This window comes from Mustela lutreola, chromosome 12 (genome assembly GCF_030435805.1).
Source record: "Mustela lutreola isolate mMusLut2 chromosome 12, mMusLut2.pri, whole genome shotgun sequence".
Classification (NCBI taxonomy): Eukaryota; Metazoa; Chordata; class Mammalia; order Carnivora; family Mustelidae; genus Mustela; species Mustela lutreola.
Window position 1 is genome coordinate 38,456,048 of NC_081301.1, and position 26,902 is coordinate 38,482,949.

The 26,902-nt window shown below is 44.5% G+C and overlaps 1 protein-coding gene and 1 long non-coding RNA gene across 5 annotated transcripts in view; one reads left to right on the forward strand and one right to left on the reverse strand.

Annotated features, from left to right (window-relative positions):
- ACO1 (aconitase 1) overlaps positions 1–23,408 on the reverse strand; it is a 56,400-nt gene extending 32,992 nt beyond the window's left edge. The window contains exons 1-4 of one of the 3 annotated variants that reach the window (XM_059142178.1): positions 23,251–23,405; positions 7,892–8,072; positions 1,772–1,890; positions 538–706 (exon numbers count right to left, since the gene is read on the reverse strand). In XM_059142178.1, coding sequence (XP_058998161.1) covers positions 538–706; positions 1,772–1,868 — 266 coding nt within the window. In that variant the 5' untranslated portion in view covers positions 1,869–1,890; positions 7,892–8,072; positions 23,251–23,405. Of the gene's footprint in view, positions 1–537; positions 707–1,771; positions 1,891–7,891; positions 8,073–23,250 lie in introns of those variants that run through there. The other 2 variants (XM_059142177.1, XM_059142179.1) reach the window with 2 other exon arrangements.
- Positions 22,602–26,405, forward strand: LOC131812519 (uncharacterized). 2 transcript variants are annotated; one of them, XR_009346383.1, is made up of 4 exons: positions 22,602–22,673; positions 23,985–24,104; positions 25,334–25,496; positions 25,610–26,405. It is a non-coding gene; the product is annotated as an uncharacterized LOC131812519 (long non-coding RNA). The 2 variants fall into 2 exon arrangements; XR_009346382.1 differs by lacking the exon at positions 22,602–22,673 and adding an exon at positions 23,475–23,655.
- Positions 26,406–26,902: the final 497 nt, after the last annotated feature.

Genomic DNA, 26,902 nt, shown 5'->3' on the forward strand with positions numbered 1-26,902 from the left:
ATAAATAAAATCTTAAAAAAAAAAAAAAAAAGAAAAAGGAAAGGCAGTGTCTAAAACAACAGACCATGATGAGGAGTAAAGAGTCCTGGGAATAGTAGGATCTGAACTGAGGCTTAACGGCAACAGGTCAGGCCCTGTCACCTCCAAGTCTCCCCTAAGGGGACAGCACATCACTGTTCTAAAGACAGCTGTTTGAAACTGGCTATGTGAGTAACAGGATGGGAGGGAGAGAAGATTCCAAGATAGCCCTACCTAATGCTATTTCTTCCACCTTCTTCTAATGTACCTAAGACTAGGATCTCCCAGACCAAAGATGATAACCTTCGCCATTGGAAGCGGTGGCGTGACTACACATCCTAGTGTGTCCGAGACAATCTTGTGCTGTCCAGGATAACACACCATTTACGTTTTCAAAAGTGTCTGGATATTGGGTGATAAATTATACAGGTACTCTGTGTGCGCGTACGTGTGTGAAGCTTGATCTAAAGGTTGACAAGGGAGGTGGTGAAGAGGGGAGTGGAGTGACATTAGGCTCACGTGAAGTCCTGCAGGATGACGCGGGCAGGCTTAAATGGCACTTCTATGTTCTTATGCTGCATGACATTCCAATTTAGGATGTTTTCGATGTCATTTTTCTTCACCAAAAACTGATCGCAGTTCCGAACGGCTGCCTCCAGGAGGACTCTGATGGAAAATGGTAAGCGTTCTAGGGGAAAAAGGAGAAAGCATAACAAAACAAACAAAAGCCACGAGACACCTTCTCATAAGGGCTAGTTAAAGCCAATCTCTATATAAACTCGATATAAGGCATCAGACTACTCTTCCAATAGGGAAAGAGGACTAGTTTAAATTGGGATTTCCACAGTTTAAAATATAAGCATATCGAATGGGTTTAAGAGACATTTGGTACTTGAAAATACCCACAGACTAAGCAAAAATAAATATATATTTATACTTAATTCTTTCATAATAAATTGTTGCCTTACCTTGGATTCCAAAAACAGAGTTTCCCTTAAGTTATCATGAAAGTTATCATGAAAGAAATCAATCTAGATATTTACTGTATTATATGTTGGCAAGTAACACACATGTTAAGTAATATTTCTTATTGAAAACTAGTGTTTAAGAAATGAGAAAATAACTCCTTTACAACTGTTGTAATTAAGACCAAAGACAGTCACATACACCTTTCAAAGGAAATACAAGCCTGAATACCACATAGGACTGCCCTGGTAATGGGTCTAAGGATAAGACAATGGTAATTCATAAGAAAAACTATTTTGCTTATTTATAAAAGAAATGTTCACCAATACTATTTAGAAAAGATTAGAGTGCTCAGGTAGAAAGTAGAGGGTTTGGAATAAAAGAGACCTGTTTTTATCTAATTCTACTACCCACATAGTTGTTTTTTGGTCATATCACTGACCCTCTCTGGGCCTCAGCTTCCTCAGGTCTTCTTATGTTTTATAAATGTGACCTCACAGGACTGTTATACAGATTAAATAATATAATATGTATATATAAACACTCTATATACTGTAAATGTTACATAAATATCACATGATTATAATTATTATTACTTACTTGAAAATGCGCAATGTAAGAAAGGCTGTGTGTGTGAGTTTGTGCGCTTAATCCAAGATCATTCAGACACTTCTGCTACTCCCTCTTTCAACTCTCCTAAAGGCTAATTAGTTACATAGCTTAATTATTATGTAAACAAGACTCTAACTGCTCTGATAACAATGACATCAGAGAGCCATGGACCTACCATATCTTGAATCCTTCAATTTATTCAAATTGAAGAATTTCTTTCCTGGTTGTGCAAGATCCAAAGGCTCAACAAGGTGCGCAAATGGGTTGCTCATGATTCTTGACGGCCACGTGTCCCTGAGAAAAGAAAAAAGATAAAAAAGGGAGAACATTTAATTTCTACTCTCAAAGCTGGATTTCACTGATTCTGAGGTATAATTGCCCTCTTTAATGATTATGGTACATATCCACTTCACGACATCACTTATCTTTTCAAAGTAGGAGGAGGCGGGATATACATGACTCTAAGAATGGTATCTTAGCAAATAAAATGGGCTTCTGTGAAGCTATTGTGAAAGCTAGCATTCACCTCTAAAGAGCACATAAAATCCCAAACTTCTTTTGTCTGATGGCTATAAACTTTCCAACCTTCTTCCACTGATAAGGTATGCTGTGTCTCATGGTAAATCACAAACTTCTGAGCTGGACTCCTGTCTTTCTTGACAGGAGGTAAAAGGTCCATACAGATGACATACAATTGTATAAAATTTGAACTCTGTAAGTAGGGGCTCAGAAGCAGCTATTTTCTGTTGTAACAGTCTCTGCAGCATTTGACATTAATGTGTTAGTTTGAAGTCTTCCTGATTCACTTTTTTTTTTTTTAAATTAGCTTTTTAAATTTTTTTTTAATTTTTATTTTTTTTAAGGTTTTATTTATTTGTTTGACAGAGAGACATCACAAGTAGGCAGAGAGGCAGGCAGAGAGAGAGAGAGGGAGAAGCAGGCTCCCCGCTGAGCAGAGAGCCCGATGCGGGACTCGATCCCAGGACCTTGAGATCATGACCTGAGCCGAAGGCAGCAGCTTAACCCACTGAGCCACCCAGGCGCCCCTCCTGATTCACTTTTGCATGTGGTGGCAACGCAGTGTTCAATCGGGGAGTCTCTGTTCCTGCAGAGGAGCATAAAGGCCCAAACTACCCAGATATGTGTGAAGGAGACCCTCTACCCCAGCTTCAGCCAGGACTTACGTATCTTTGTATAAACTGTAAGCCGTGAACAAAGGAGGACACTGTTCCTGGACTCCACCACACAGATAAACGGCAATCTCAAGTAACTGTACAACTCAGAGCTGATGCACTGGAGAAGGAGTTGGAAGACCTGCTTTCCAGTCCTACCCCTTGGGAAAACAGTCTTAATTTTGAGATAAGAAGAGTAACATTTCTGGGGTGCCTGGCTGACTCGGTCGGTGGATTGTGCGGCTCTGGATCTCAGAGTTGCGAGGTCAAACCCCATGCTGGATGTAGAGATTACGTAAAGAGAAAATCTTAAATAAAAAATAGTAACATTACCCAATTAACCCAGGAGTTTTATGAATACTTAAATATTCAACATATTCTGGGGACGACTGATGTGGCGTGATCAACACATTACTGTAAAATGAAAAAACACCTGTGGGCATGCCTCGGGGGATAACGTGGGTTCCCTTCCAGCCACCACAATACAGCAAATATTGCAGTAAAGTGAGTCCACTGAAGTTGCTAGTTTCCCAGTGCATATAAACGCTGACACTATACTGTAATCTAGCAAGCATGCAACAGTATCATGTCTAAAAAAAAATGTGCCGATTTTAATGAAGAAAACCTTCATTGCTAAAAAATGCTGACCATCATCTAAGCTTCCAGGGAGTCGTCATCTCGGACCACAGAGCACCACGCCAAATGCAACAGTGAAGAAGCTGGACGTATCATGAACATTGTCACAATGTGACACACAGACACGAGAACAAACGCTGTTGGTGGCAGGAGACTTGCTCAATGCAGGGTTGCCACAAACCTTCAATCTGTCCAAACCGCAGTGTTTGCACAGCACCATAAAATGAGGTCTGTCTGTACAGGAAATAACTGTTTGGGGGGGGATGAAAAGTGACAAGTGGTTCTTGTCTCCACAGACAGGCCCATTTCTTCATTAAAACACAAAAGGGACTGGCTGCTGCAACTGGGGCAGGGAAGTCAAGACGGGGAGTAAGACTCAGTGTCCACCGTACATCCTTTCATATCGTGTGCATTCTTACCCACGTGCATGCCACTTTTTGAAAACAAGTCACAAGTTTTAGAGAAATAGCTCTTTGTGCATGTACTAAGGCTGGTGCTAGGTGATTGTGGAGAGAGGCGCTGGCTGAGAAGCAGTCCCTGCCTCCATGGAGGCCGGAGGACAAGCCAGACGCCTGTCACGGGCACCAGAGAACGCCGGGGAGAGTGTCTTTCTGCCAGTGGCTGTGCTGGGAACTGCTACTGTCTCCTAATTCCCCGTGGGGAAAGATCATCCTATTTTTCAAGCAAGTCTGGCAGTGTGAATTTCCACATGGACTCCCTGGATTTAGAAGTGCTGGTAAGGAAAGGTTTCTAAATGACTGTGTGGGTTTGCTGCATGACGGCCATGCGGGCGCTGCGTGACCCGGGGACTGGAGGACAGCAGGGTCACCAGAGAGAGAAAACTCGGGTAGGGGACCACGGGAAGGGAGGAAGCGAGAGGTGACCTGCGTGAGCCGCTGGAGGGTGGCCGCTGCAATGGCAGAGGCTGGAGAAAGGGTGGCCTCGGAGTCACCGAATCGGCCCCTTTGAGGGGAGAGCGCTCGCAGTGCCACACAGATGCGGGAGACTTCCCACCCCTCCCCACTAAATGAGGGGCCAGCCAAGAGGACAAAAAACCTAGAAATATGCTGTTTAGTAAGAAATGTATTCGCCCGTGTGCAGGAGTTTACAAATCTGTGGGCTCAGAAAACAAGACTAATAACTAGAATTTTAAAGGTGTAAACTGAAAAAGGCAATCATCCTATTCTCCTTGGATTAGCTACCATTGCCCCTAGACTTAACTACTCCAAACAGCAGCAAATGCAAGAGTAAAACTGCTCTTTGCCTCCCAGGGAGATGGATCAAGAGAACAGTGTCTCCGCAGAGGCCGCGGGACCCGTGGCAATCTCTGCAGCCACAGAGACGTGGGGGACGCTCGCAGAACCAGGAGGGTGGGTCATTCACATCTTTAAAAAGCCTCATTCCTCTCTCTCTCTGTCAAACCCTAAAGAGGCCAGGCGCCTCCAGTTTGAAAAAATTCTGTGGTGAATTCAACCGCTAAGTTGTACCCATGTTGGCCATGAATCAGCGAGGCTGAAATGTGTCCATCCACTTCCCTGGAGCCTACAAATGTCCTGGGGCAGAACTTCCCAAGACTCAGTCCCTTCCAGCTCCTCCCACCACAGAGCCAGCCAGTGTTCCAGGGCAGACATAGTGACCATCAGGGCGTTTATGGAAAATGGCTTTGTAAAGTGTTCTAATATCTGCTTCCCTTTTTCCTTAGAAACTAGATAATTGTCTAATTTCAACATATTAATGAACCAAATTCTCCTTGCAGAAGCTAAAAGAGAAAGAAATCAGTCCCTAGTTACTCAGTAGCAGCATGTAAGTACCTGGGTACCGAAACATAAATACCCAGCGCTTTACACCATCTTCTCTAATTTTGGCGACATCTCTGTAAGTGAAAGCATGTCATTATTTCCATTTTACCCCTAAGGAAACTGCAGCTCAGAGAGACAGAAGAACTTGCCTAAGGACATACACCTAGTAAGAAGCAGAGCTGGGTTTTAAATCTTCCCTCCGTGAAAACAACCCCTGTTCTTAAAGGGGTGTGCTGGCTAGAGGTCACCAACCAGCCCCACAGGTTAAAAAGAAAATGCCAGAAGAGATTTAGGGACCTGAGAACTCCTCCTCCTGGAACTCACTTTGGAATCCTGGAGTTGCCTTTCCTTCTTCCCAGGGTCACCCAGCAGGTCGGTCTGAGCTCAGCGTGGCACATGTCCCTTGCACTCTGTACTGAGCCACAGGTCAATGGAAAGCAACAGGAGCTGTGTTCTGGCGACCAAAAACTGGTTTTGCTTCCAAGTTGGGAAACAGTCCTTTCACACCACCTGGAGGGCTCTGGAAATCCCTCCCAGTTTCACTCAAGCTATCATTCTTGTCTTAAATCGCTTTACAGGAGCTCCCGGTGCTTCAGCGATCCCAAGAGAAAGTCAAAAACAATCATGTTCCAAGGAGGGTCGGAGGGAGAGATCTTTGGCCTGGGAGCAGTCTAGACCCCAAGTAGAATCTGGGCATCATGAACGCTTCCCAGGTCTGCCTTCCCCTGGCCAGAATCGTACCTCCTCCTCAAACCTCAAGTAGGACTGCAAATCCTGCAGACTCCAAAACTACCTGTGGTCTGGGTTTCATCTAGAAACCTGCCCTCTTACCTCCCACATCCACGGAAAGCCCACACCCCACTGTTTCAACTCCTTTCTTTTCTTATCCCCCACTCTGCCTCCCCTCTGCTTTGTTCCTGCCTTTTTTCTGTTCTACCTAATCCCCATTCAATGCTCATAAAAGGAAGGCGTGAACAGAGGGAGTCACTGTGGATTTTTTGGGAGAGGGAGGAGTGTTATCCTAGTTGTTTTTTTTTTTTTTTCTTTTAGCGGAGAAGGGTTCAGGTGCATAGAAATCTGCTTGGGTGCTACTGTTTTCTGCTCTACAGATTAAGAACAGGATTGCATGGAGGCTAAAAAAAAAAAGAAGAGGAATAGCAAAAAGGAAAAGAGAAAAGAAAGTTTTTTAAAAAGAAGAAAGTTAAGAAGGGGAAGTGATATCTTTGAAGCAGCGACGGTGAGCTCATTTGGAGCTTGTGCTTCATGAACAGAACCGTTGGAGGGCTCAACTGTACCCACCCCGAGTGTCAATCAGGTAGGACACGTGACCCGCGCTTATGCAAAAAGGAATTTTAAAAAGAGACAGTTGCACTGTATCTGAAACCCTTCACTACACCTAGCTCACACTCTTTAAAATCCGGAAAATTATTTGGTTGAGAAACAGTGTCTTTGGAAAGTAACCCATCCTGAAATACCAGCTGGGTGACGTGTCCAATGTCATGATGCCCTCGGGTCCATCTTGTGCATGGATACAAGGAAGAGCGGGAGTGGGGAGAGAGTGTTGAACGCCAGATTTTTAAAAAATTTTTGTTGTTGTTGTTAATTTCTTAAAAAAAATAAAACAAACAACAAACTAAACATTAGACACAGGCAGACAGATCTGAGACATTTAACAAATGAACCATGCTGTCGGTAAAAAGGTACAGGGAGTTCAGAGCCACGGCTCCACCCCAACAGTCTTGCTGCCATTCAACCTTTGGTCCCAATTCTGGACGCCTGCACATGACTTGGAGAGCACTACCATTTGTGCTTACGTGGCATGGCATTAACCGATCCCCCTCACCCCCATGCCCTCGGGACACCTTGTCCTAGGTGCTACCAAAGTGATGAGACAGGATCAGAGAATGTTGAGCCTTCTGGAAAGAACCTTAGACATGCCGTAGCATGTTCCTGACGAGAAAACAGGCCCCCAGGAAGAAAGTGGGGTCAGTGGATTTATGAGTCGTAGACCTAGGAAGAACATCCAGATGACTTTCTCTCCAGTGAAATGCAAATTTCTGGCAGGGGGTAAAAGAATGCTTAAAATCCTTCAAAAGTAAAAGTTGAAAAAGTACCACTCAAGGCACTTTCACATATCACAATCTCCTGGAGCTTTTGTGAGCTAGTTCTCTAAGCATTGACTGAGCCTTCCATGGGGTTCCAAACTGCAGAGAACTGACTGTCAGCTACACTTTGGGAAAGTAACTTAGGGCTAAGTTTTTAACAATCTGCCCTGGGTGACTGAGTTTATTCCAAGAGGCAGAGGAGTAAGGGCAAATAAATTTTACTGATACAAATATCGAACGTACAATTCCTTACTCAGATTCAACATAAGAAATGTGAGCTAAGACTCACATCAAGTAATGTAAGTGGAATAGGAGAAATTGCAGAATAATATGTACACTAGAATCTAACTTAAGTTAAAAATGCAAGACTATTAGTATATATTCATCCATATACACACATACCATCGTATATGTAAATGAATACAAAAAGAAAGATCTAGAATAAAGTTAACATTGATTATCCCTAGATAGAAGAAAGAATACATGGTTTAAAGGGCAGGGTGGGGCGGGGTGGGGAGGACTTTTAACTTCTGAACAGAATCCAGGCTCTATTTTCTGCAAGCATGTTTTCTTTGTCACTTACTTTTAAAAAGCTGGGTGAGGGGGGGCACCTGGGTGGTTCAGTGGGTTAAGCCTCTATCTTCTGCTCAGGTCGTGGTCCCACCGTCCTGCGATCGAACCCCGCATCAGGCTCTCTGCTCAGCAGGGAGCTGCTTTCCTTCCTCTCTCTCTGCCTGCTGCCTCTCTGCCTACTTGGGATCTGTCTGTCAAATAAATAAATAAAATCTTTTTTAAAAAATTTAAAAATGATGAGAATTTACTTAAAAGTAAACCCATTCTGCTCCCCAAATGCTGTCCTTTGTCACCACTGATGCAGTGCACCGGTTCTGAAAAGAATCTGTGAATGGTTCACATCTAACTTTAGACGGACTTCTTGCATACTTCCTATTCGTGGAACGTTATCAATCCAGGTGGGAAAACTTCCTACTCATCACCCTCCCCAGCCCCATCTCCACTTCCTCCCTCCCCCAACAATCCCAGCAGGAGACCAAACCTGCTGCAGTTATCAAAAATATTACAGTAATTAATAGATGATCATTGCAGAAACATTAGAAAGTGCAGATAAACAAAAAGAAGTAAATAAAAGTCACCATAGGAGCTTGGAGTTTCACCTAACATGACTTTTTTTTTTTTTTTTAAAGATTTTATTTATTTATTTGATAGAGATATAGTGAGAAAGGGAATACAAGCAGAAGGAGTGGGAGAGGGAGAAGCAGACTCCCCACTGAGCAGGGAACCTATGCGGAGCTCGACTCCAGGACCCTGGGATCATGACCTGAGCCGAAGGCAGATGCTTAACGACTAAGCCACCCAGGCGCCCCCTAACAAGACTTTTAAATGGATTTGGATCTCTTTAAAGAATGGATTAGATCTCAGGTTCTTTTGTAAATTGCTTTTTTTTTTTTTTCCCACTCAGCAATACATCTTTATCAGACCAGCATGTGATAGTTTATATCACTTTTAAATACACTATAAAAATCTATCATCCAGATATACAACAATTTACTTAAATCTCTTATCATTAAAATACGTAGTTTGTTTCCAAGTATTAACATTCAAACAATGCTGCAACCTTTGTACACTCTTCTTTGAGTAGGTCCTCAACCCATTTCCTCCATATAAATTCCCAGCTTTTGGTTCCTAGAAGTAGGGCAGCTGGGAGAAAGGATTTGCATGTCTGGATTCTGTTCAACGTCACCACGTGGCCTGGGAAAAACTGTTCCCACTCAGGACCCTTCTCTGAGGCAGCGAATGCAAGTGCCTCAACCAGGTAATGTAATTCTTTCTTACTTTGGACAAATTGAGAGATTAAAAAGCTAATCTTGGGCATTTCTTTAATTGCTAGTGAGTGAAGGTGGATACTTTTTCATCTGTCCCGTCACCATGTGAATTTCTTCTTTTGTGAACTGTCTGCGGGACAGGCCAAACCGAGATGGCCTCTGGTGACCAAATGTCCTCATCTCTGTGGGGGACTTGACTGAGCTATTAATGTGGCTAAGACACGGCTCTGTAACCCTGTGAAGGCAAGAACGGAGCCCAAAACTCTGATGGGGCCCTAAAATCTTTAGACAGTTTGACGCCACGCTGGGGTACGTCATGAACCTAGCTGGTTAGAGCAAGGTAGGTGGCCCCTTTACCTTAAATCATGGGCGAAATCCCCATTTGGTTCAGTGAGCTTTGCTATCTGTTAGGCAGACTTAACTTCCAAGCCCAGACAACAATCCCGCAGATGGGTTTTGATGTGGAAAACAAAGGCAGAAGAAAGATTATTAAATTCCCTTACTGATTCCAGCCCATTGACAAGTTTTTGAAACAGGCAGAGTGACATTCTTCTAGGGACTCAGCTCCCTTGATGTCGAATTGTTTGCTAAGGGCAGAAGGCAATCTTAGCCCAAGCCCCAAGATCCTGTCGGTCTACTTTAACATAAAAAAATTCCTTTGGGAACTTCCTTTATCTCTCCCCCCTCCCTCCCATATAGATGTTAGAAATCACCCTCCAAGAATAAGACCCACTGGTATACATCTGAAAGGTCCCATGACTGTTTTTACTAAACAATATTAAATGACCCTTCCCAACAATAGATAAGCCCCCTCAGAATCCTGAGAACCTTGTCTCCAAAATACCTGGGAGGACTACACTATCCTACCCCCTCCCAACCTAGAGGTATATAATGGGCCATGCAGCTTCTTCTGCCCATGGGTCCTGTCCCTGTCAGCCTCCAACCCTAATGTCTTTCCTACATGAGGTTTTGTGTGGGAGACTGAGGCTGGCGTCTGGGCAGCGCACTGCTAAACCGTCACTCTTGCTAGAAGCACATCTCGGACCACGCACCCAGCTGGCAGGGAATGCCGCACCACGGGGCTATCCCGCACAGCCAGATTTGTGGAAACGCATGGAAAAAGGCAACTTTGGCTAAATGCCAGTGACAGATACAGTAAGATTTAGCTCTTCGAGCCACTTTCCAGCCATCGGAGTATATAAATCCAAGATTTAGCTGCTTCTGTTATCAGAGTTGAATCCTCTCCGGTTATCTTATGATAGAGAAAGAGGCACAGATATGAATGGGCCCCACAACCAACTGCAGGATTTCCGTGGACCAGTAGGAAGGAGCCGAGGAGAGTCATCTCCTGCCAGTGGTAGGGCGTGGAGGACAGAGGTTTTGTTTATTTTGGGGAGCGGTGAGGAGTATGCATATCGGATTCCAGGAGAGCTTGTATAGTTTGAAAGAGTTTGCAGGTGATTAGTCGAGAATGGTCTAAAGTGCAGACAATACATCCTCCGAATTGTTTATTTATTAGGATATCTAAAGACACACAAGAGTGGTTTCTATTTCATGTGGTTGCCCATTTCTCTTCTCACTTTTCCTAAATATACCCATCCTGAATTTTCATGGCTTCCAATTGTTAAAGTTAAGGTCACTGCATCTCTGAAGTTCACTTCAGGTCACTATAAAGATTAGCTATGCTTCATTTCTTTTCTATTTAAAGAGAAATTAATTGGTCCTACTTCCCAAACTGACTGTTGTGTATCTAAACATCATGCTACTTATAAACAACTTTTTGTCAAAAGTGAGATTCCAAGGATGTCTATGTAAGCATAAATAAGACTGAGGTCAGAAGCATGCAGGCCAGCAAACCACCATGGCTTGTCAGCTGGATTTTTTCCACATAGTGAACTAGAAAGATTAGTTCTTTACTTTATTTGATGTAGTTGCATCTGGAAAACGGGAATAACTAAATATCTCTGGATCTTCCCAGAGACCAGGTCACCTCTTTGATCCTGCTAGCTGTTCGTAGATGAAATTAAACACACACACAGAGTAAGCGCATAAATTGGACACTTGTAACTGAAAGAAGTTTGAATGAGGAGCCCTAAGAACAATCGTCTATTTGGGGAGAGAATAAAAAAAGAAAAAGAGGAGCACGGAAGCAAGGTCTTGCAGAAAGGAATGGCTTTATAAAAATGTAACCAAATCCATGAACACATATCTCTTGAGCACTAATTATATGCGAGGTGCATTATACAGTGTGAACATGAACAAGACTCTGCCTTCTGTATTAGAAAGTTTTGCCATGACACAATGACTTGTCTTATTTTTGTTAAATTTTTAAACTATCAGTCTGTTTTCACTCCACATATATTCCTGGATTTTTAAAAAGAGCTGTTAACAGTGGTGAAATGACTGAGCCCCATTTCGAATGAGCCACACAACCTTTCTGTGCCTCAGTTTCCCAATCTGTAACATAACATAACAATGATCCTAAAAAGTCCCTCCTAAGGCAAAAAATTCCATGATTCATTCATTCATGTATTCAACATGTATTTATATTAACCCTCTAATATGTGCCAGAAACTGTTTAAGACACTGGGGATATACCCAGGAGCAGAAGTGACAAAGTCCCTGCCCTGGTAGTGCTTCCATGAGAAGGGAGGGAAGTAGGGGCAGGAGAAAGACCACACAGCTAAATAAAGACACAAACAGAAGGTCAGAGCGTGACCAGCTCTGTGGATAAGCAGGATGAAGGAAGTAAGGTATGTTGCCGTGAAGGATACTGGGATTTCTGAAAGGAGGATCTCACTGGTACATAACCACTTGAGCAGAGCCTGGAAGAAAGTGAGGGGACAAGCTACTGACTATTTGGAGGAGGGGTGAGATCTGCAAAGGCCCTGAGGTGGGTCTGAGGAAGGCACATAGGCCTGAAGAGGGTGAGTGAGGGCAGAAGAGGAGGAGACAAGGTGGGGAGGCCGCAGAATTGGCCACTCTAGGAACTGTGACTAAAGACCAACTATAATACACTGTCCTAGCTTTACACTTGGTTTAAATTATAGATTCCCAATGTCAGAATTTGTTAAAGTTTGATGTGAAATTAAGTCATAGCATGAAAATACTAGATGGCATTTAAAAAGTAGCTACTTCCTGAAATCTAACCCTTCAGTTTCCTTAAACTTCATTATTAAGTAACTCTGGAAATTTTTAATGATGTGTCATAAAAATGATCATGACTCACTTGGCAGATGTATACAGCCACTGCCAAAGGCAACAGTGAGGATTTGGGGGACCATGGCCATGGTCACTGCGCTGTCTGATCCAATAGCCCCTGTCTCATTAAGACTCCCAGTTCTAGGCTTGCTGATTCCCAAAGGAGAAAGACTTCGCCGACACATCCTTTAAGCTCATTTTATATTAACTACAGTAGCACAAACTCGAAAGAACAGAAATAGTTTTAATTTCTGAAATCACTGCAGGCTAATACAAGCAGTTTCACAAAAAGTTCTGTGAACTTCAGAATTTATAATTCCTAAGCTGCACTGGGAAGAAAAAGTCATTGTGAGGTCATAAACCATTTGGCCAGAAAGGAAGGAAGAAGCGGGGCAAGCTCCCCCCCGCCACAGTCATCCTGACCCAGGCCTCCGCTCCTGACCTCATCCTGTCCTCATTGAGGTCAGTCCTCAGCCCCTTCTCGGAATGTGGGTCCCCTACTCTGCAGCAACCCACAGCAATCAATGGGGCTTCAAAAATGACACCTGCAGACAACCCAGAAATGACATTTGCAGAATCACATTCTATTGGATCTAACTTCTGAGAGCAGGAGGAGTGGGATAGGGGCAGACAACTGTACTTTTAAAAGCATTATGGAGCAGGTCTAGTTGATATCCATTCTTTAAGAAAGCTGCCTGATTTTCTCAAGCTTCTGAACTAATTTTGTAGATGCTTGGTAATGAACTTTTCTAACCCAAATTTTAGGAAATAGAAACAGTGTCACTGCAAAAGGCAAGGTGTCAGGCTGCTAGGGTCTCATGGGGAAGCATTTATCCCCACAAATTTACCCCATACCTGAGGTCATCTAACCCCACCCACCTCGGAACTGGTTGGACCAGAGAAGGATGACTCACGCTAGTAGAGTTCCCAGAAGCTTGAGGTATAAACCCATTATTTGCTGATTTTCCAGAAGAAAGGCAACTGCTGGGAGGACCCAATGCTCCTGTTTTTGGACCATCACGTTAGCAGTACAGCGATGTGGTCAGGAGCTGGATATCCGAAGCTAGATGGCAGGCTTGTCGAGAGGCAGAACTAGAACTCAAAATCCAGTGCATCAGACCCTAGAGCCCACCTGTCAGGCAGCTCTGCCCTAGTTCCATTGGTGGTCCACACAGCAACATGGCATCTGTATGCAATTGCCACTTCACTGCCTCAAAGATGTGACAAGCAATAAAATAGCATTAGACACACCTGGCGTCTGAGCCTCTCTGGGTTGTCTTAGAGAAAGGATGCAAGTTCATTCACACACAGGACTTTTACAAACCGCTGGGATAAAGGGATACTAGTCCCCATTGCTTCAGTCACATATAGACTGGTGAGGCATTAATGACAGCTACAGTAGGGGTGAATGGTGATAAAGAAGCCTCTAGGGAGAGCAGCGTGGGATGGGGGGGGTGGGCACAGGAAGGCCTTCAGGGAAGGCAACACCAGCCACGAGCCTCCCAGAACTACACAGAAGGAGGCTGAAAGAATATTCTGGGCAGAGAAAACAGGACTTGCGAAGGCACGCAAGTGTGACCTCATGAAAGTCAGAAAGTCCCAGGTGGAGGGACTTTGGAGAGACTCCATGAGAGCTCTCTCTCTCTCACAGAGACAGAGCTAAGAGAGGAGTGAAAAGTGAAGGGCAGGGTCTACATCACAAAAAGGCTCAGATTTATCCTGAAGACAGGAGGCACCATGAGAGGATTTGAGGCTGAACTTCCGGAGACCTGATTTGATTTTCTGAGATCACTTGGGAGTCACAGGGACTACCTCAGGGAAAGGATGCTGACTGGTGTTGGGGAGGCAGGTTACCATGATATTACTGTCACTAAGTCAGAAGATAAGGTCAGAGGCAAGTGATCTCAGCGAGAGTAAAGCAAGCAGGATGGACTAAAGAAGAGAGATGAAGAAGAAGTCCAGGACAGTTCCCATGTGACTCATCTGGGCAAACTGGCAGAGCCAATTAACAAGACCGGAGCCAAGATACTGGTTTTAGTGGTGGCGGCTTTGGGATGAAGACATCTGGCAGGTGGCTGCCTACGTGGGTCTGGAGCTCAGGAGCTCTGGGCTGGGACAAAAGTTCGGGAGAATGGAAGCAGCATATAGGCACTGTGCCATAAGTTCTCCATCCGTCTGTGAGCCCTGCAGCTGGGGACACGTGCTGGCTGCCTGGGGGTGCCAGGCACCTCTGCTTCGTTGTCTCACGTGGTCTGTTAGGGACCCTGTGAGAATGGCATCACCATCCCGTTTTACAAGCAGGAAGACTGAGGACTAGAGGGGTTAAGTAATTTGCCAAGGCTGGGAAGCCTTGGTAAGTTGCTAAGCTGTGGGTCAAACCAGGCCCTGTGATGCCGGGCTGACTCTTGCACCATGTTGCCTCAAGTCAGCGGCACAAGTGATGGAACTTATGGTCACTCCTCATACGAAAACCCAAGTTAATCAAATGGATTTAAAAAATGAAATCTCATATTAAAACAATCTTCATACTCCAAGGGACATGTGTCAAGACTAGAAAGTCCATCTTTATTTCCCCTAAAATATCCTTGACTTTGGCAAAATTGGCATGATAGGTAACTTTGAAAGGATGAGCTGATGTCAGTAATACAGACAACACCAGCATTTAAGATGCAACTGATGGGGCACCTGGGTGGCTCAGTCGGTTAAGCATCCGACTCTTAATCTCAGCCCAGATCTTGATCTCCGGGTCGCGGGTTCAAGCCCTGCACTGGATTCAATGCTGCATGTGGAGGTTACTTAAAAAAAAAATGCAACTGATTACTTCACTGAGCAAATAAAGCTTTTATGAAACCTTTAAAATCAATCCTAAGACTCGTCCTTCTGCCACCACTATTACAGAACTGACTTTCTGTATGCCTCTCCTAGCATAGCTCTTGCACCTAAGAGACCATCAGCAATGGTATATTCACCTCTCCTCTTCTCAAACCAAAATTCAAACCTGGTGATCATGTAGGAGGATACCCTTAGGCTGACAAAACCTCTTCATGAACTATACTACAGTGTACATATTTTGCTTTGTAATTTTACAATAATGGTTATAAAAGGGCGTACCTGACTGCTTCAGTAGGTTAAGCCTCTGCCTTCGGCTCAGGTCATGATCCCAGGGTCCTGGGATGGAGCCTCGCATCTGCATCTGGAGCTCAGGAGCTCTGGGCTGGGACAAAAGTTCGGGAGAATGGAAGCAGCATATAGGCAGAGCAGCATATAGGCAGAGCAGAGAGCCTGCTTCTCCCCCAGTGCCCTCCCGCCTGCTTCTCTGCCTACTTGTGGTCTCTCTCTCTCTCTGTTAAATAAATAAGTAATCTTAAAAATAATAATGGCTATAAAAGGATGATGAGGCAAAGGAATAACTAAGTCCTCCATACACATCTGTTTGAGCAAGAGCCTAGGCAAGTCACACTATCCAAAGATGGGCCTGCTCAGAGGTCTTCTTAAGCCAAGAAAAGACAATGAGACAGAACCACACCAGCACTTAGCCATAGCAGCCTTGCTAATTCATCAGAAAGTGGATTCATTCTTATGGCAAAAGACTAAGGCAGAACATGAGGGATCTGAGAAATGACTGCTTCAAAAAGTACCAGATCACTTCGGTAGTTCTGTGGCATTAAGGGATACATAGCTTACCTCAGCAACCTGGTCTGTCTCCCAAAGACATACAGTATTGAAAAAGACAGTTTCCTATCTTTGCACATTTGCAACACCTAATCCCAAAGCCCTCAGGTTTCCAATCCAAGCCTAAAATCACACACCCCTTCTTTTTGCCTTCCGCAAGATTCACTCCATCTCCCTAAACCCAGGTTTGCATCCTTGCAGATTTAAGGTAACCATACCTGCCCCAGGCTGCTCTGCCCGGCTCCCGAGGGCTGCTCTGATAGTTATACGTGGCGACAGTACAACACAGTGTGCACGGGGAACTCTATACCTGTGAGCTACCAGCATCCATGAGATTGCTATCAACTTACTTCATGTGGCCTGTGGGTCCGACGTGTAGCCTATTTCTGTTACTGAAGATTTAAATCTACGTTTTAAAACACAATGGATATTCTAAAATACAGTCAGAGTCACTCTTACCTAGCTGGGGTAAAAAAAGCATTCTAAAAAAGCAGAGAAGAGCTATAGGTTCCAGATATATATGTGAAAAACTGACAAGTGACAGTTAAGTGGCATAAAGAAAAATTATTTTCCTCAAAAAAAGTTGCCTTTCTATATTGGCTCAAATTGAAAATTCTTTTCCTTATAATTCTTTAAAGTCTTTTAAAATCCTTGTAGGTGAGGGGCACCTGGGTGGCTCAGTTGGTTAGGACTCCGACTCTTGATTTCGGTTCAGGTTACGGTCTTGGGGTCTTGGGTCAGAGCCCCACACTGGACTCTATACTCAGTGTGGAGTCTGCTTATCCCCCTCCCTCTGCTCTCCCCCCTCTCTAATAAATAAATAAATCTTTAGAAAAATAAAATAAAATCCTTGCAGGTGAGATCAAATGTTTTCGGTCCCAGGCTGTATCTAAACATTTTCCTTTTAGTGTGATGTGTTTCTTTTATAATCGAAAATTTTCTTCAGTGAATGTAATCAAGTCAAATTAATTAAGCACATATTTCTGAGCACCTTCTCTGCATTAAGCACTGCGAAGTACCACTGGAGAGGGAGGTCAGGAAAATACTCCTTGTTTCATAAGAACAGTACAGTCTAACAGTGCTTATCCAAGATAAGCACACAAATAACTACGATATGCTACATAAGGGTCATAAAGAAGGTCCAGGAAAGAGACCGCTATAGCCTGGAGAACTGAGAAAGGCTTCACAGAGCACTGGGAGAAGGAATGAGAGCAGACTGATTTAGACTCGTAGGCAGAGAGAAGAATGAATGCAAACACAGGGAAGCAGGAAACACACAGCAAGGGCTCAAGGGCTGGGCAGTTGTTCATTTGGGCTGACATTAGGGTAGAATATGAAGAATTTTCCTACAGCATCAGTGCATGCTTTTTAAAAAAGACACAATAAATAATAAGTTTTTGTTAATTTATACAGTTGACGGTAAGATGCTAACTCCTGAAAGAGGGAAGAAAAGAAGTGAATTTGGGGAAAGGTATAGGTGGACCAAGACTGGCCAAATGTTCACAATTGTTGAAGCTGAGTTTATACTCTCTACTTCTTTCTATATCTGAAAAAATTTTCCATTAAAAATAGCTTAAAGGTGCGCCTGGGTGGTTCAGTGGTTTAAAGCCTCTGCCTTTGGCTCAGGGTCCTGGGATCGAGCCCTGAATCCGGATCTCTGCTTGGCAGGGAGACTGCTTCCCCGGCCCCCCCGCCTGCTTCTCTGCCTACTTGTGATCTCTGTCTGTCAAATAAATAAATACAATCTGTTAAAAAAAAAAATGCAGCTAGCATTTATAAAAAACAAAACAAAACAAAACCTTAAAAAAAAATAAAAATAGCTTAAATAGGGGGTGCTTGGGTGGCTGAATTGGTTAAATGTCTGACTTTTGATATCTTCATCTCAAGGTCCCGAGTTCAATTTCCATATTGGACTCCACATTGGGCATACAGCCTACTTGAAAAAAGAAAAGAAACAAAGGCCATTTATTCTAGGAAGATGGTCAGCTGATAGCTTCTCAGGTAATGGTACTAATCCTATGCACTTTCTAACCTCTGGGTCACCTGGACAAAGAGGGAGGGGCTGAGGTTGGAGCCAACTCCACAGGGAAGTGGACAAGCACAGCCTGACTGAGGTCTGTCCGTGGGCCCGTTTTTGGTTCCCCATGCCTCTTGCTCCATACTTTTTCTCTATTTCCCACTGGAGAAAGGGAGTAGGCAGGCATCTGCTATGAGACAACTCAGGAGAAAATGAAGGCAACTGTGCTGTCCCCAAGATACAAGTAACTGGGTGGTTATTTTTGGTCCTATCATTTTTAATAGCTGTTTGAATTTACTACTTCTATTAAATTTAATACTTGTTTAATACATGCTAGAAAATACTGATTAGGAAAGTGAAGAAAATTTAAAAAGCAACTTCACACCACCAGCAAGAGAAAACCGCGGAGCCTTTGGCATATCATTTGCCTTTGTGGATGTGTGTGCAGCCCACATACACATGCATGTGCTTTCTCTCCTCATGAAAACAGGACCACAGGAAACTATTCTTGGGTAACCTGGTTTGAATTCTAAAAACTATACTTCATGACAGGTTCATGAAAAAACATTTTACAACAGTAATCTAAGGGATGTATAATAGTCCATAAAAGAACACTCGTCTGTTACTTGTAATCTTGGACAGGGGGTTAAGTCAACTACTAACATGTTTTGATTTGAGAGGCCTCTCTTCCAATATTATTTTGAATTAATATATATAGTAATAATATATATTTATATATATATATAGTGGTATATATACTAATTCAGAATTGTGATGTGACAGTTAAAATAATTTGTTTTATTAGGGGAGAAGGGGTGGTGGTAATATTCTTACCATAGAAATAATCCTATTTTCTTTAAAAAATTATCGGTTGTTGGGATTTTAGTTTTTTGTTTTATTTTTAGGTTATAAAAGCAATACTTAAATGTTGCAGGGTAGGGAAACACACTGTATTACAAAGAGTAGTAAGTGAAGAGTTCCCGTCTTTCTTCTACCCCATTTCACTGCCCAGAACTGGCTACTGGTAACAGCTTGATATGCCTGTCTTCTAAACATTCCTAAGACTCTTTTAAATGCATGGAACAATAATCGCACAGCCACATATCTTAGGTTCATATATAGACAAATATGCACGTAGAGATGTGTATACAAACACACAATGTAATCCACAGTGTATATAATATAAACACATGTAATGATGATTTTCCCTTCTGTCTTTAACACTTTTGGCCCTCTCCCAGGAATCAGAATACCTGTTAGAGACACTACTGATTTTTGCCTAAGAACACCCAAAATTCCACATGCTGGTTTAGACTGCAGGTCTACTAGTCCTAGCATAATGTTGGAGCTGGCTCCTAAGAGAGAGGCAGTTGGGAATAAACATGGGACACACCATGGCTGTGTCCTCAAAATGGGAACATACTTGGCCTTGATTTAAACAACCTACTATGGATTCTTTTTCAATCCACTCCAAATCCTTTGCAGTTGGCTCTTCCAGCTGTGTGTCCTCGAGCACCAAATCTGTTGTATTCATGGATAAAGTCCTAAAGAATGTCCCTTTCCATGAAATCATCTCCTCAAAGCATGGCTCCCATTCTGACATTCTAAGATGGGTCTGCAAACTATGGCCCAGCCCCTGTTTTTATAAATAAAATTTTATTGAAACCCAGCTGTGCCTATTCATTTGCATATTGTCTGTGATTGTTTTCACACAACAACAACAGAGCTGAAAAGGTGCAAGGACAGTAAGAGACTGTAGAGTCCACAAAGCCTAAAGAAAAGTCTGTTGATTCATCTTCTAGGATATGATAGAAAACAGACTGTTCCCTATAAACAGTTCTGGAGGAACTGAATCACATACCCCATATTCAGTGTCTTTGTCCAGGCGAAAGAATTTATTTTATTATTATAATTATTTTTAAAGATCTTGTTTATTTAAGGGAGAGAGAGAGAGCACAAGCGAGAAGGTAGGGGAGGCAGGAGAAGGAGTAGCAGGCTCCCTGCTGACACAGGGCTCTATCCTCCGGCCTTGAGACCAAGACTTGAGCCAAAGTCAGACACCTAACTGACTGGGTCACGCTGGTACCGTTAAAGAGTTTCTTTTTTTAAAAATACAGGTGACCCTTGAACAATAAGGATTTGAACTACATGGACCCAATGATCCACAAAGTACAGTAAAGGAAATGTATTTTCCTTATTATTTTCTTCACATTTTATTTTCTCTAGCTTTACTATAAGAATCAGCATATCATACACATACATACAAACTGTGTTGTAATTGTTTGTATCATTGGTAAGGCTTCCAATCAGCAGTAGGCTATTAGTAGTGAAGTTTTTGGGGAATCAAAAGTTATACCTGGATCTTCTACTGCGCAGGGAGTCAGTACCCCGACCTGTCTGCTATGTTGTTCAAGGGTCAACTGTACAAACACATGAAAAGTACGCGGGCTGTCACGGCAGCACTGGTGCGCCAGGAAACCTCTAACCACTTGCTCTCTGTGGTGCAGGAGCCCTGATTCCACCATCTGCTGATTTTTATGGTGTGGATATTCCCATAACGGCTAACTTAAAGCTAAAAAAATGTGATGCCCTTGAACATGGAGCTGGGAAGAGATGCACACAAATGCCAATGTAAACCACTGGCCCCTTGGTTATCAGTGGTCCAACCACCCACTTTAAAGATGTAGACACTGAGGCCCAGAGAGAGTGTCTTGCTCTCAAGGCTGCCCAAGGCTGCCCCAGTGACTGGAACCGACTAGAGCTCATTTTCCAGTATAGGGTCTGGCTGCCCCCCAGGGAGTCACCTCCTCCGTAAAAGGAAGAAAGAGAAAAAAAGGCATATGGTAGTAAGTGTTGGTTTTATCGGTATCATCATGGCTTGGGACTCTGGCTTTTTCAGCATGTGCTTCAGATCACACAACTGGTAGCAGCAGTGTTCTTCCCGCAGGACCAGGTTTCATGCAAACACTCAACAGTGGACTGGCTCCATTAACCAGCAGTTACCTAAGCTACCAGACCGTAACTCCAGAAAGACCGGGACTACATCTGTTTGTGCTCACTACCCCGAAGTGTCCAGTACCGGACTGGGCCCTTGATAAAGCAGGCAGTCACGAAACAAGTGCAGAAGGGATAAGAGACCCCTACCATCAAAGTGGAGTTTTACTCCAAGAACACAGCCAGGGCACAGGGATCCCATTCCCTTCTCCCACCTGGGGCCAGGGCAACAACAGATGCAATCCACTTATGTGCTTTAACATTTCTCAACTATCAGCTTTAACATTTCTCAACATTTCTCAGTATCCAAGCTGCTTCATCAGAGCAGGAGAGGCTCTGTGGATGGCGAAGCAAAAGGGAGGAGAGTCGGGGAATCATTTTCATTTGGTGTACACATGTATGTTAATTTCTATCTGCAACTTGTTTTCACAGAGTGTGAAGCCGAGGAAAGAAACCAGTGAGGGATCCCACCCACCACACACCAGGGCGTCGGACACGGCTTTCTGGAAGGGGCTGAGGCAGGGCTGGTCCAGGTGGTACACCTCTAAAAGTGGAAAGTGGAAGAGCACCAAGATTGGGGAATCCTGATACTACTTCAATAAGCTCTTAGGCTACACAAGTACAAACAGCACTGACCATGGAGAAAAGGAAGGAAATGTTCTTTTGGAAATGACTTTTTGACTACTTGGTAACTTCACACCAACCCCTACACACTTGGCATGGGCTCCCCCTGGCCACTTCTCTGAACCCACAGGTCCTTTCTGCCATATCACTGCTGCAATTGGGGCACACAGACAGGCCAACTCTATGGGCACAGTAACAACCAAAGCCATCTGTGAGCCTTGCTGAGTTTTCAGGAGGCTATTGGGGCTCATCATGTCTTATGTGGGAACCTAGTACTTAGCTTCCAAAGTGAGATCAAGCTTGGTCCCACATTCTGGAGGTTAACATTGTCCATGCATGGGGTGGTACGTGTTTCCATTTAGAGCAAGCAACCCAAGCAAGAGAGAGGACAAATGACTTAAGCCTCCAAAGCATTTCCTACACCAGTGGTTCTCAAAGTGTGGAGCTGGTATCCACAAGAACATTATTTGAAAGATCACCACTTTCATTATAACATCAAGATGCAATTTGTCCTTTTCACCATCATGTGCTCAGGAGTATACAGCAGAGTTTTCCAGAAGCAACATGATGGGATATTGCAAGACTGAATGAAGAAGCAGATATTAGAATCCAGGTGCCTTCTAATAAACCTGACATCAAAGATATGTGTAAAAATATAAAACAATGCCACTCTTCTCAGTAACATTCTGTTTTGGAAAATACGGATATTTATAATAGGTCCACTATTTTAAAAAATGGATTATTAAGGACGGTAAATTTTGTTTTATATATATGGTCAATATAAAACACACAGCCCACATAAACAATAGCTCTTTGGTACAGGAATTTTCATGAGTGTAAAGGGGTTTTTGAGCGCCCCAAAAGTTTAAGCACCGCTGTCCTAGAGGCTGTGTCTCCCCGCCCCCAAGCCTGTGAGGAGGGTTATGTGTGTTGCAAGAAAGATGTTCCATTCTGATGTCTGGCTCAATTAAGAATGGCAGCCCATGCTCCTTCCGGGATCTCTTGAATCTATGAAGGTAGGCTCTGTGCCCAACCCTTCCACCTCACCCCATTTGCCCCTTATCATTTGGTGTGGATTCCCCGACCTGCCGGCTCAGTGAGGATTTCCCTATTCCGTAAGCCCGGGCGCGGTGGGAACTCCTTAGTGAGGCCCGCACACCCTCCTGGGGTTAGGACACCCCAGCGAGGCCCGCACACCCTCCTCCGGGTTAGGATTCGCCAGTTCGGCCGGCCTGCAGAGCCTGGGTGAGGACTCCCCCTGAGGCCCGCACAACCTCGCCGAGGACTCTCCAGCGGCTTGCACAGTCAAGGCGAGGAGGGACGAGGAAAGCCATTTCCAGTCCCTGAATCCTGTGGCCCGCGCGGCACCGGCTGGAGACGAGCGGAGAGGTCGATTCCCCGGAGCTAGTCCCCTCCCCGATTCTCCCCTGGGCCTTCCCGGCTTCTCTCCAGCCCCGGGCCGCTCTGCGCACGTCAGTCCCTCTCGGGGAGGGAGCCTCGGGCGCCGCGGAAGAGGCTCGCGCCGACTGCCCCGGGGACAGGGCGGCGGGCGCTCCCGCCCCGGGACATCCGTCGGGCCGGGCCGGTACTCACCGCTGAATGCACAGCCGGGATCTGACGGGCGGGCAGGCTCCAAGTGCAGAGCGCGCTCCCCTGCGCTGCGCTGTTCCAGGGGCCGCCGCCTCCGCGCCCCTCCCCCAGTGTCCCCCGGGGCCACCGGCGGGTGGGCGGAGCAGGGGCGGAGCGGGGGGCGCCGGGCTCGGGCGCAGCCGGGCCACGGCCGGGGGGGCGGGGCGGAGTCTGTCCCGGCTGCCCCGCCCCTCCCGGCTCTGGCGACCTCGCCCTCGGCGGCTAGGGGCAGTGGCTAAGGGCTCGGCTGCAGGAAGCGGGCTGCCACGTGCTCGGCTAGGGCCACCCCTGCGGGCCCGCAGACTGGGACGGGGGTGGCTTTCGCTCACCCTGAGGTATAGGGTGCGACTGTCCGGTTCCCGCTAGGAGGTGAGCCGAAGGGGTGGGGAAGAAGTGCAGTCATTTTCTTTTTGTGCTTTTTTATAAAAACGACTTGGCGGTCAAGGTGGAGACTTTATTCTTTGGCTGCTATGGTACTTGTAGTCACGTTACCCCTCTCCCCACCGACTCGCCCCCTTTCACCTTCTCGTGTCCACCCCCTACGCCTACTCCCTCCTGAATTCCTTGCAAAACGTACCAGATGGGCGTCAGAATCACGCTAACATCATAGGACTTCAACGTTTCCATGGTTATGAATGCAGAGTTTCTAGTGTTAAAAAAATTATTTTTTAAACGTGTGACAACACTTTATAACTCAGGCTGTTCGCTGGTCGGATATCAGAGAAATGGCTGAGAGTTGACACTGAGTGCGCCTTCGTCCCACGATCGCTTTTTATCAATCGATAGGTTGGTTGGGGTTGCCGCCTTCTTCGGCAAATGTAAGTACAAAGAAGTGATTAGACCTTTAGGTCGAAAGTGGCGAGGTTTTCCTGCCAACTTATATGGAAGATTACTGTACTTTTCTGTTTTGAGCATCTGAATAAACAGCCTGTAGGACGAATAGCAAATAGCTAATACTAACACTAACACTGCTACCAGTTAATTACCACTCTGCTCCTCTGTGCAGAGTCCTATGGTTGGATCTTTACGTGTCTACTTAATTCAACTCCTCCATCTGTCCTGTGAAGTCAAGAGTATTACCCCATTTTGCAGATAGAGAATGCCCCATAGCTGGGATTCAGTCTTCATGCCTGTCTTCCAAGCTACAGTTATCCCCTAATTGCATCTAATTTTTTTTAAAGGATTTTATGCATTTATCTGACAGAGAGAGAGAGAGGGAACACAAGCAGGGGGAGTGGGAGACGGAGAAGCAGGCTTCCTGCTGAGCAGGGAGCCCCATGTGGGGCTCAATCCCAAGAAGACCGCTGGACCAATGAGCCAGCCAGGTGCTCTGCATCTAATTTTTAAATATAAAGGGTTATATTTAGCTTTGAAAGATGAGATATTTACTGTATTTCCAATATGGAAGAAGACTTTCTTCCCACATGCTTCCTAAATTCACATTCACCCGTTCTTCTTATGAACATTCATTGAACAAACTTTCCTGAGTGTCTACCATATGCCAGAGTTCCACCACAAACTCTGAAAAATAATAATAGAGTTCCCTTGGAAGTTAGGGTGATAATGTTCAATGATAGCAGACATCTAATATGATAACATAATTCTTAACAGAAAATGATAAAATCAAAACCCTAAAGGAAATTGGAATTTATTCATAAAACACTGGCCCAAACCATGAAGAAAATCCAGATATCTCTTACTTTTTAAGAGTCAGTATTCCACCACTTCAATTTTATGAAAGACCTATATTCCTACCTTTTTTCACTAAGTGAAAGAAATCTGAAAAGAATTTTACAAAAAAGACAAAAGTGAAAATAGCATTCAATGTTTTTTTAAAAATTAATTAATTACTTGTTTATTTGACACAGAGAGAGAGAGAGATCACAAGTAGGCAGAGAGGCAGGCAGAGAGAAGGGGAAGCAGGCTCCCTACTGAGCAGGGAGCCTGATGTGGGGCTTGATTCCGGGACCCTGGGATCATGACCTCAGCCGAAGGCAGAGGCTTTACCCACTGTACCATTCAGGTGCCCCCAATGTTTGTTTTGCAGCAAGCTGTTATATGGGGGGAGTGGCCCCGCCAAGCTCCTTCTCCCAGAACTACACTCAGTCAGCAACTCAACATCAAGTCACCATAACTTTGGACCGTGTCTGTGAGCATCTGTGCTTTATCTTGATTGATTTTGTGTATCCCTTAGCAAGATGTGTCCTAAGGTACCAGAAAAGCTTAAAAGAAGTTATTTTTTTAAGTCTCAGAATGCTCAAAAAATTTTCCACAGAAGTTAATGGTGATTGCTTCTTTGCTTTCTGCCGTTTCTGTTTCCTAGGAACGCTCCACTTTAGGAGAGAGGGAGAAACCTGTAGTACCCACATCACGGGGCTCCATTGCTCTCAGAAAAGTCACCAGTGACATGCAGATTGCAAATCCACTTGGCCTGTCTTTTGTTCTTGTCCTCACTGACTGCTCCGTGTTATTTGACACTGATGACTAGTCTTTCCTTGAAATTTTAACCTCCTTTTGGCTTCAGAGCCCTTGGCTCTGGTGATCACTGCATCTGTCTTCGATCCCTCTTTTGTAGGCTCCTTCACGGCACTTTTTCGCCTCTCCTTTTACCGTGACTCCATATGCTGGTGAGTTTTTCTTAATTTATTTTCTCTCCACGCAAACTCAGTGCAATGTCTAGCGGAAGCCTGTCAGATCTCTGTCACTGTTCTTACCCAGCTTCAGATCTCCACATGCTTTATTTCCAGCTATTTGTGGGGTAGCACCACCCAGATATTCCAAAGGCACCTGCCATTCTTCGCATCTAAGTGGGAATTTAGATATTATATGTTTATAAAAAAATAAAAATAAATAAAAATTTAAAATGGGAATTTAGTGTCTTCTCTAACCCTCAGTCTGTCTTCTCCTTCCCATCTAGTGTCTTCCTCATTTTGAATCTCACTTGAAATTGGATCTTATGGTGCATTAAGAAAGCTAAGCATTGATGGGGTTTAGAACCATGTTACTAGACTGATACAGGGTCTGCCTGATAAATATTTCTGTTGTGGCACAAAAGACTGCAAGTGGCTTAGAGTATATAGACTTTATGGACCTTCTGTGAAGAGGTCATCCAGGTATGGAGCTGCTCAGGGACCGAAGATGACTCCAGGGGCTAGTGCAGAAGGGACTTCAGTGGAGGCCACTGCACTGTTCTAGCAGTCTCACCTGCCAGAAGTTTCTGCTGCCATAAGAAGAACCATGAAGATGTGGTCAGAGACCTGTTAGGTTCTGAGAAGTGCCCTGTTGTACTCCACACTGACTTCAGTTACTTGTGTAAACTGGTCTTCCTCAGTTTATAGAAAGGTCCTAAAAACTGTACCCAACTAACTTAGTATCACACTTTTGAATTTATAATGCACTTTGACACATATCATTTAATAAAAAGGAAATGGTGTCAGAGAAAGGCAGTCTGAGGGGCGCCTGGGTGGCTCAGTGGGTTAAGCCGCTGCCTTCGGCTCAGGTCATGATCTCAGGGTCCTGGGATCGAGTCCCGCATCGGGCTCTCTGCTCAGCAGGGAGCCTGCTTCCTCCTCTCTCTCTCTCTGCCTGCCTCTCTGCCTACTTGTGATCTCTCTCT